The sequence below is a fragment of the Pagrus pagrus genome (genome assembly GCF_965226575.1).
Source record: "Pagrus pagrus genome assembly, chromosome: 20".
Taxonomy (NCBI): Eukaryota; Metazoa; Chordata; class Actinopteri; order Spariformes; family Sparidae; genus Pagrus; species Pagrus pagrus.
Genome location: NC_140207.1, coordinates 15,398,468 through 15,409,041, shown reverse-complemented (window position 1 = coordinate 15,409,041; position 10,574 = coordinate 15,398,468). Strand labels below are relative to the sequence as shown.

The window sequence follows — 10,574 nt, the reverse complement described above, 5'->3', positions numbered from 1 at the left end:
GATGATCCAAGTGCCATATCGCACCAGTGGGTGTGATTTGCTACTCGTGCTGTAGTTTCAAATTAAGAGAATTCATATTGCTTTCGGTATCTGCTAGATATGGCTCTGGCACGTGCTGTCAGAATCAAGGCAGAGTGGGTTGCGTTTCCTGTCACAGAATTTAGCAGCCGTGCAGCGGGGTCATTTTAGTCATTCATTCGCGGCATTGCTCCTCATCAATTCCAGGTTTCAAATCAGTGTTTTAGTTTACAAATGCCTCAGGGTGTTCATATGTCATGACAGCGGCATTGTAATTGTAATTTAAACAGATTTGTTTTTTCTGATCAGAAGATTTCCATTCCCTATTTTAGATATTGTAGAAATGGACAATAATGTGTAACTATGACTGAAACTAGTCTGAGGCTAGCTTTAGCAGATAGTAGATGGCAGCTAGTCAGATTCGCTGGAACCCTTGCCAGAATGAAACCACACCCTTTACAATTAAATACTCAGGTAGACTGACTATATATCCACAGACCAAAGCAGTAACAATAAAATGTTAGCTATGTGTTGCAAAGGTCTGCTGGGTGCATTATCATACCAACCCCCAAAGGTTTGGAGCATGGTAACAGGATGAATGTTTTATGATGATGTGTTTGAAAAGCATGACAGGACATGACAGCTCCCCTGTTGTGACGCTGACAGGAAGGTCATGGAGAAACAGTAATATCTGACTTAGCAGCTGCTGATGAGAGTAAAGGTAATTAAAAATATGTAAGCCTTGACTCCTGATAAGTCAAATCTACCATATGCAGATGGGCAAAATATGAAGCAGCTGACGTGAGATGACAAGAGAGAAAGCGATGGCCTCAGTCCGGGGCAATGTCTCTTTTCTTTCCAGCATAATCTGATAGCCATGACCTCATGTGATCACTGGAATGATCTTTTTCCTCATGTTTGCAGGACAAAAGATAGTTAAGTATTTGTTGAGGAGGGTGATCAGATGTCTGCTGTCTTCTGTTGTTGACAGAGCAGCTGGCCGTTTAAGCTGCCAATTTCCAATATAATTGTTCAAACAGTGGCAACACATTCTGTTGGCTACCTTACTGTTAACAGTGTGACTATTAAGGACTGTTAACACCCTAACACCCATGTGCTGTAGTGCTAGAAACAATGCTTTAATATAATTTAATACAATTGTTCTCATTAATGCGATCATTATAAATACACGACTGGTGGCTGTTAGCTGGAAGCTGTTAATTGCAGTGAGCGTTTGCATGGATAATGGCTGTGCTACAAGCAGCATCATATTTGCAGCTGTTGCTCTGTGCCATATGACACAGCAAGGCATCTCTCACCAGCTTGCTAATTTGCAGCAAGGAAGCATGAATGAGCCCCTCTCTCCGCCTATCATTGGCTTGTCAGGTATAGTTATTTGCTCATATGATGCGAGGAGCTTTTAAGGTAGCATGGAAGTCACTTAAATTGCCAAGCACGAGGTTGACTGTAAGCTGCCACATTTAAAGAGTTTGTGTGGTTTGCACACATGATACAGGATAAGTGCATATCATCTCAGGACAACAATCTGAAAGTTTATATGTAGTTGTAGGCATCTGCTACTTCAAAGCAGCTTCACATGAGAAATTCTAGTTTAGTTTGTTTGTCACCACTATTTATGTGCTCTCTTGTTACGAATTTTAAAATTTGGCACAAAGGCAATCCAGGTCAACCACACACCACATCCCTTACTATACAACATTTAGGTTTTTAACACCATTAGACTTTATACGATCAAAATTCAGACGTAGTCATTGTCGGGCTGTCCAAACAATTCTACTGTAGCTGGCCCCCAATCTGACTTTTTTCCCTACTTTATAATGTCAATCCATCCTTTTCTCTGTCTGGGGCAGGGAGTTGGTATTGTGTGTGAAGGAGTTTAATGATATTGTCGGAGTGTTGGCGAAGCTCCATGTAGTTCTGGACCGGCTCCGACTGGGTGCCCGGTCATAACTCCCTGCCTTTCATTAACCTCTGTGTTTGTGTGTGTCTTCATGGATACAGTATGTGTGTGTATGTGCATGTGTATATTTCTTTCTTCAGTGGGCTAACCCAGGACATTGGCTATCATTGTGTGGAACCCTATCACATTTTTGAATTTGAAACTGAATAAGCATTATGAATATGTTCCATAGATTCTATTATTAATGTTTAGTCACACCAATTTATTACCCACCTACGATTACCTTCATGCATGACATTCATATTTGCAGATAAAGATAACAGCCTAGTTCAGTTACACATAGGATATGTGTGATTTTGAATTATACCCATGTTCCACATTATACAAGGTCTCATTCATTTTTTACTTTTGAATATATTTTCATAATTGGGATATTGTGCGATGCGTGCATTCGTGCATCCTTTATGATTCGTGCCCCATTGTTTCATCCCTTTTATATTCTCTTAATAGTTGACAGTCTTGCCAAAACATTCCGCCCATTAAAATGATAGCTTGTTCGCGACCTCCTCCTGACAATCAGTCCTGTCTTGTCTGTATTTGTATCAGCTCCTTTTAAACATATCTCTTTGTTCTCAGACTAAACTCTTGCTTCGCTCCCTGTCTCTTGTTTATTTGCTTTGGTTTTCTACTTGCAAAAGCAGAAAAACTGTCCGTCATCATGGTAGTCTTCATTTTCCCTTTTCCCTAAAAAGCTCCCGTTGGCCTCCCAATTGTTTTTGTAAAATTTGTATTTCCATTAAAAACTACCCGAGAGACAATGAGGCTTGATTAATTCAGCAAATAAGGGCCCATTTGGCTTACTGAAGCGTGTCTTGCAAATGTAAGATGGTGACATTCATGCACTCAAGAGCATAGAGAGACACTGTGCATACCCAGCAGCAGGAGTGCAGGGAAGAGGTGTCAGATCGATTACAGTCCAGACAAAACACGCCACAGGCACACAGGCTGAAAGGTCAGCCACGAAGTAATACTTGTTTGTTTTTTTTAAGCAAATTAGACACACACACACAAAAGACATCTGTGCATGCACACTCACATGCATGTAAACACATGCACAATAATCCACTGATTCACCAAATAGATTGCAACAATTTACAGCAAACATCCTCACACATGATCAGGAAGTAAGCACAGTTAGAAGCATTCTCCGCAGGAAAGGGGGTTAACGTGATGTCAGCATGACAGAACATTGACACACACACACACACACACACACACACACACACACACACACACACACACACTCACAGCCAATGCAGAAACACTCTCACTGTACACTCATAGGACTGAGGGTCAAACGTTGAAGAATAATCTTAAATTTTGAACAAATCAAGCGAAACAACCGTAAGTATAAATGCTTTTCTCCCCAAAGTTAAGGTTTTACGGTCTATTGTAATAAAAAGCATCACACACACTCACACACACACTGATGACGCAGTGATACTCTTTTGAATTGTTAAGTGTAACCAAAAAGCCAAAGGTCTCGACCTCCAGTGTGTCTTTACTAAATGAAATACCCACATTCTGCACCAACAATGATTTTATTCTCATCTTAATTACTCACACTCACTGCTCTTAAGCTCTGCAAAGCAAAGCATGCGATGGTCTTAAACCTAGCCTACACGCCACATTTGGCTTGACCTTCCACTGTATCTGGATATCAGAGAATAAATAGGCCAATCTTGCGCTTGTGTTGCAGTGGAGGAAAACTAACACCATTGGCTAAGCTACGAGGCCAGCCTAGCTAGGAGTACAGGTATGCTTATGTATCAGCTTTATCTGTCGTTTGGGTGAACAATACTTTTGGCGTCGCTGTACTCCGATGTAAGCCTGTTTGTTTGGAGGTGTTTGTCTGGAAATGGGTGTTTCCATGAAGCAAAGTTAACATTTTATGATTGATTTGTTTTCCCCCATGTGCAGTGACTCATATGTTTCTTGGCTGAAGTGTAACCTTCCCACACAGGCTTTTAAAGGTCTCTGCTTTTAGCTGAATTTAATAAAGTTTCCATGTGTTTTGTAGAAGTGTGGCCTAGTGTTGAGTCAGCATCCTTTTGCTCAAGCACGTTGTCAGCATGCGTCCAGCCTTTAGCAAAGTACTTGATCCCTACCGCAGCGGGCCTACTGTTGCACAGATGACCTTGTCCTTATGAAGCAACATTTTTGGAGGATCAGTCACACTTTTGAGCACTGTGAGCAGCTCGACAGCAGACTTATCCAGCTGTGCGGTTAAGTGATTGTATACTTGTCTCACCGTTGTCTCCATCTCTGTCTCTGTTCAGATCGAGCAGGAAGCATCAGCACCTTGGACTCTCTGGACTTTGCCCGTTACTCAGATGACGGCAACCGAGAGTCGGACGAGCGGGTGGCAGGTAAGATGAACCATACTGTCCGGGCGGATAGCAAGAGAATCCAGCTTACCTTGGCGAAATAAAAGATCCAGAGAATAGACAGTGACATAATTGGAGGGTGGCGTAGAAACAGGGAATAACGCCTTACTGCTGCATCACAGCCTGTGTAATAGTGATCTCTGTGAAATCCTTGTCACTACAAAATTAAAATCTGTTTTAATGCTGATGTTGTCACAGTGGCACAGCTGTCCAAAAGCTGCTTTCATCCTGATGATAAAATAATGAGCAAAAAGTGTCACACAGTTTTCACACTGTCATACGTGCTGTTTCGTTGCCATAGAGTTTTTAAACCATCCAGGTAGAAATGAAGTCAATTAACAGAATACGTATTTCAACCGCTTCCCTGCCTCCTCCCATCAACTGTCACATTGTCGAGTCAGTCTGTGGTTATTTTTGGTAATAGGACCTGTCTCAGCATTGTTTGAAATCACACACCCCCCTCCCCCCTGCGGCTCTGTCGTGACACACCATTAGATAGTTTGAGCCAAGCACATTAACAGTCGAGTTTGACGTCGGCGGCACCTCATCACAGAACGCTGGTTTTAAGAGCAGTTGCTCCATTACAAGTAACTCTGTCGGTTCTCAGATGTTGTGCGAAGAGTGTTTTTTACACTTTGACTAAAGGGAAAGAAACAGATGAATAAGACTTTACTGCAGAGGGGACAGTGCTGTCATGAAGGGATCATTTATATTATTATGTTACCTTAATCTGCCTCCTGTTTTCATCTTTCTATTTCGTAATCGCCAACATGAAAAAACTTTTTAGCCCTGCACACTATGCATATTACAGTGGTTAACATTATTCATTACCAGCTTTCTGTAGTCATCCACCCATTTGGTCGGTAAGTGTCGAAAAACGACGACGACTGAAAAGTCCCAATCCATAACTGTCAGATGGACATACTGTATGCTTTTTCATTTGTTTCCCTCTGTACTGTAAATGACTGCTAAGCATGAGAATAAGGGTGTTTTCCTTTATCGTAAAGGTAATGTTGACATGTCATAAATTATAAATATTTAAGGGTCTAAATGGGGAATTTTTAAACCAAAACCTGTTTACATATTCTGGTGTGTATATATTTCATCCTTAACAAAAGCTTTGGGATTGGTCCAGTAGATCGCCTCAGCTTGCTCATCGTTCGGGGCTTTTGTCAGACATACTGTACATTAATGCATAGTAAGGGCGCATTTAAAACCATGCAGCAGAGATGTTGGTTCAGTGCTCCAAACTACAAATTCTGCATCTTTTTTATTTAAATGACTATTATTCACACACAGCCCACTCTGCCAAATTGGCACCTTCCCCCTCCTCTCTCCCCTCTTCTTCACCCACCCCCACTCTCATCCCCCCGCCCGTCCTGATGCCTGCCCCCAGCTGTCTGACTCTGGGTTTTCTGGCTTTCTCCTGACGTTGATCAAACCCCAGTGAACTATACTGGACAAGTCACTCCATCCAGACTAGCTTTTTGCTTTTTTTTTTTATTTTTATTTTTTTATAAATCTCCCCGTTATTCAGTTTTCCATTTTGTTGCGCTTGCATCCTGTGCACTCTCAATCTGCTGGAAAGATTGGAGATGATGGAGCGAGAGTGAGTGGATTTGGCCCAAAAAAATGAGTTGATGAAATTTCCTTTTACAGAAATATTAATATTCTTAAGTAGTGGAAACTGGAAATTGACAACAGCATTACAGGAAATTATATAATGTTGCTTGCAATTAATATTGAAGCGACTTTTTACCTGCTTTTTGCATTTCCCATGCTGGTATATCAAGTTCTTTAAATAAAACAGAATGAACCACAGTCCTCAATATTAGACGACAGCTTATGGGGTCAACAGGAACAGATCAGATGACAGATTTTCAGTGCACAGCTATGCAACATAGTTTTCCTGCTCCATCGCTTCTTACTTTTTTGCGTGTGTTTTTTTTTTTCTCTCTATCTAACGTGTTTAAGAATCTGTGTGTTCTTTTTCTTTATTCAGTGTTAGTTTAGCCTTTGAAATATTAATGTACGAATCAACATTTGAACCCCAAATGTCTGCTGCTTCTGATTGTATAAGATGTCAGAAACGGCTTAGTTATTCTGAATTGTGTTTTTTTCATGAAAACATGTCTAAAACTGTAACCTACCTTGTTCTGAATGACATTGTTGTACATAGTGTAATGGGCTAAACTATTCAGAGGTAAAAACCTGAGCAGTGGCTGTCCTTTGAGTGGCTTGAAACCAGATGATTGAATTGCTTGTTAGTAAGTCATTTGCCTGGAAAAAATCCTTTGTCAGACAGCTCCTAGATTAACAAGGCTACATTTCAGTAGCTTGTGTAAATTTGCTCACCAAAGCTACAAATGAAGTAAATTTTTTAAATCAGTGCTATTAATGGGAGGAAAATGAGGGCAGGAAATCCTACCATTGAGTACCAAGTGTCTCAATGCATTACACACACTTGTCATCCAGCCGGCTTTACCATGATCCTCTGCTGCATGTGTTCCTTAGACCCATGATTTGCATGCATCCTTTTTTGTTGTTTTGTTTTATGACTCTTACGATCTTTCGTGTGGTCGTTTTGTTTTTCATGCCCATCTTTGTTTTGTTTGTTTGTTCCCTGTCTTTGGTTGTATGCACTTCCTGTGTGTGCGTGTGTGTGTGTGTTGTCACTTCCTGTCCAGTGCTGGAGTTTGAGCTACGGAAAGCAAAGGAGACCATTCAGGCTCTGCGCGCCAACTTGACTCAGGCAGCAGGTGTGGCGTACTTTTAACTTCTTCTCCACCTGAACCCTCTTTTGTTACAGCTTTTCTGTCTTTTTTTCCCTAAGAGAATTCCTCTAGATGATTAAAGCTCAGCGCCATTTTAAACTCATCTAATATCTTCTCAATTTCTCAGAGAGCGAAGTGCCCTCTCAGGAGAGAAAAAACTTCAAGTCAAGTCCTGAAATTCAGGTGGGGAATCTTTTAAGTGTTTGAAATGAAAAGATATGTGAAATTCTTCCCTCTTCTCAAATGAGTCGAGAGATTAGATGTGTTCCTTTAAACCCCCTGTGATGTTATCACTGCTCGGCCTTGAGTGAATCATTTCACAGCTTCTCTTTGCTCTCTACCTCAGGAGCCTATACGCCCACTGGAGAAAAGAGCCTTAAACTTCCTTGTGAATGAATATTTATTGAAAAATGAATACAAACTCTCATCCATCACCTTCTCTGATGAAAATGATGATCAGGTAAAGATTTTTCTGTGCTGGCACATGTTTTAAAGAATGTCTTAAAGGAATGAACCTGTTTTATCATTTATTCCTGCCTGCTTTTTAATGCAAAGTCTTTTTATCGCTAAGGCAGAATAGGAGGTGTCAGACTTGTATGCATGAGGGCACTCATGCATACAAGTCTAAGAGCACTGGTAGGGTCATGTGACCATAAATAAATTCAACAACTCAGATCAGCTGTCCTGTTCTGAGCTTGCATTGTGTTCTGCTTAATCTATGCAGAGAACACCCCCATTACTGCCACACATTAGTATTGTCTTTTTTCTGTTTCCAGGACTTTGAGTTGTGGGATGATGTCGGCCTCAACATCCCAAAACCCCCCGACCTGTTGCAGCTCTACAGGAACTGTGGCACCCCCCTCCCTTCTCCTCGGGACACAGCTGATGTGTCAGTAGAGGTGGATTTTGGCGATCTTCCCGGAAACTGCATCGCCCAAGATCCCCCGAAGAAGCCTGACCTCTCACAGCAGGTTTGTGTGGGGGTGTGTATGTACATCTATGGGTGTAATTCATCAATGTACAGGTCCTCATCACCTGTACCTCGAATCTAGGTTGGATTTCTTGCTTTATCTTAGTGAGTGAGCATTAAATGAAGTACTGTAGGTCTGCAGAGATGTCCTGGCCTACGCATCTCATTCTCCAGTTGTAGGAAAACATGCTTGTTTGGTAAATCATCCTGATTTTAATAGCTTCAAAAGCTATGTAATCAGAAAATTGGCTATTCCATTATGAGAGAAATGCAGCCCTTATTTATTTGTATGAGTTATAGTTTCTTAGTAGACAGAGACTAGCTAAAAAGAAAATGCATTCACACATGCTTTTAAGTGAAGGTCAGTTGCTTTTGACTCATCATCCCGGTAACAGTGGAGGTGGTCTACAGAACTACAATGATCGTGATGATAAAAAAGTAAATTTCCACCTCTACTTTCACATCGTTTCATAAGGGATGTGGAAATGAATGAAAAGTGGACACCCTTTCAGTGAGGTCCAAGATATTAACCAAGACTTTCGAACTTTTGGACCACCTACCTTGAGCTGAGGTAATAAAGTGTCTGTATAATCTTTTTTTCCATCTGTAGCAGCAGACAGAAGTCGTCCAAGAGTTGGAGTACCAGATAAGCCTCCTCAACAATGAGAAGCAGAGCCTAGCTGAGCAGATCAAGAAACTGCAGAGGTGAGTGCATGTTTGTGCTCATATATCAGCTGGATGTAGGAATCTAATAATAAGCCTGTATTATAATAATGTATATTCTGATTAACAAGTCAGTATGTAAGACTGGCTGAGATACTGCCTGCAGTGTGGTGCTATATATTATTTATCACATGACCACTGTTGGTATGCTATGATGCTGAAACTATTCCGTCTATTCATAGCAGTTACAAGCCTTTACAATAAGAACATTCATCCATCAAAGTCGAAAAATGTTTCCAGCACTTCAGTCCGCATTATAACCATGACTGTGACCATAACAGGCCACGTGGTAGAACCAGTATGGAAAGCCAGCTGTTGCATAAAATTACAGACGAAACTCTGCTTTGATGCATTAGTGAAACTTCTTTTCCTTCCATGTGGAATCTTTAATTGCTACCATCGAGATGTAGACAAATTTACTTTACCACAATCCAAAATTGTTGAGCCATTTCACTGAAGTGCTCCAACAGTACTGTTGGTTGGGAGAAGGCTACGTCACTTTAGTGTTTTCTGAACACGACATCTCCGGTCTCCCCTTTCCCCACCTCGCAGTGAGATTCAGACACTGAAGAGGACTGTCTCCTCCCCACCTCCGGCCACTTTGGACCTGGGCTCCCAGAATGCATCCAACCCCTCCTCCTCCTGCTCCACCACCAACATTTCCTCCACTGACCCTCTCTCTGTGGTATGTGGCCGGTGTCAATATGTAACACACAATATGTCATTTGTACCGTGTTTTTAGTACTAGTGTCCTGCAATAAAAAAAAAAGTCCTGCAATAAATTTAAATTCTTCTAGTGTATATGCAGGTTTCCTGATGAAGTTTTACAGAAGCCATTAAGCCTATAGACTTAATCTAGTCTTCCTCTCAGCCTCCTACAGATAACGGCAAGTATCTGGACATTCGAGGGGGTTCAGAGCCTGAAACAGACCTGGACCCCCCCGCTACTCAGAACACATCACATCCCCACCTGCAGTCCCTCAACAAGCTTAAGAGTCGGCCTCCCGTCCAGTTTGATCAACCAAACAGGTGAGTGAAAACAGAGACGTGCAGAAAACCTGAACAAATGTAAACTTTCAACTATCAAACTATCCCTTAAAAATTTGTATATGCATCATGCATAGAAAGATATAAATAGACAAAATGATAATCGTTGTGTTAATAATGCTGTATTTATCTGTAAGTAACTTGAATAAGCTCATCTCAGTGCAGTTACAGAAAGTAGCCACTAGATGGAGGTAGTTACCAGTCTATGGGCAACACAACACACCATATTAGGCGAATTGCTGCCCTCTTGTGTCAAAATGTAACCTACTTACTTTCCTCAGAGCATGAAGCGGTCCTTGTGGGAAGTGAACCTTTGACTTTTGATCATGTATAAACACTTCTTACCACCATCCCACCCATGTTGTTTAGTGCACCTACAACTAATAAATGATCTGGTCAATGGAATGCTGTGTTTCCAATATACCCTCATATAAATTTAGATACATTTGCACTTCCAGAAATCAAGTGGCCCATACAGTAAGGCATCATCTGCTTTTGAGCTGGAGCCAGTGCTGCTGTATTGTCCTGTAGTCAAACACCATCTATCTTTAGATATTTTTTTTTTCAACATTTACTGAAATACACAGCAGTGACATGGGAGAGTGGCAGCACTAAGCTCTCTGGCAGGCTGGCCCGGTCCAGGCCTCAATCATTCAGTGGTCGGGCGATCTCCA

The 10,574-nt window shown here is 41.4% G+C and overlaps 1 protein-coding gene across 7 annotated transcripts in view; it reads left to right on the top strand.

Annotated features, from left to right (window-relative positions):
- relch (RAB11 binding and LisH domain, coiled-coil and HEAT repeat containing) overlaps window positions 1–10,574 on the top strand; it is a 34,544-nt gene that overhangs the window by 2,059 nt on the left and 21,911 nt on the right. For 5 of the 7 annotated variants that reach the window (XR_014621216.1, XM_084341042.1, XM_084341041.1 and 2 more), the window contains exons 2-9: window positions 4,279–4,368; window positions 7,074–7,145; window positions 7,288–7,343; window positions 7,507–7,620; window positions 7,937–8,131; window positions 8,741–8,835; window positions 9,406–9,538; window positions 9,725–9,882. Coding sequence is in view for 6 of the 7 variants with exons in the window: in XM_084341042.1 (XP_084197168.1) it covers window positions 4,279–4,368; window positions 7,074–7,145; window positions 7,288–7,343; window positions 7,507–7,620; window positions 7,937–8,131; window positions 8,741–8,835; window positions 9,406–9,538; window positions 9,725–9,882 (913 nt within the window). In the remaining variant the exon portion in view is untranslated. The remainder of the gene's footprint in view (window positions 1–4,278; window positions 4,369–7,073; window positions 7,146–7,287; window positions 7,344–7,506; window positions 7,621–7,936; window positions 8,132–8,740; window positions 8,836–9,405; window positions 9,539–9,724; window positions 9,883–10,574) is intronic. The other 2 variants (XM_084341040.1, XM_084341043.1) reach the window with 2 other exon arrangements.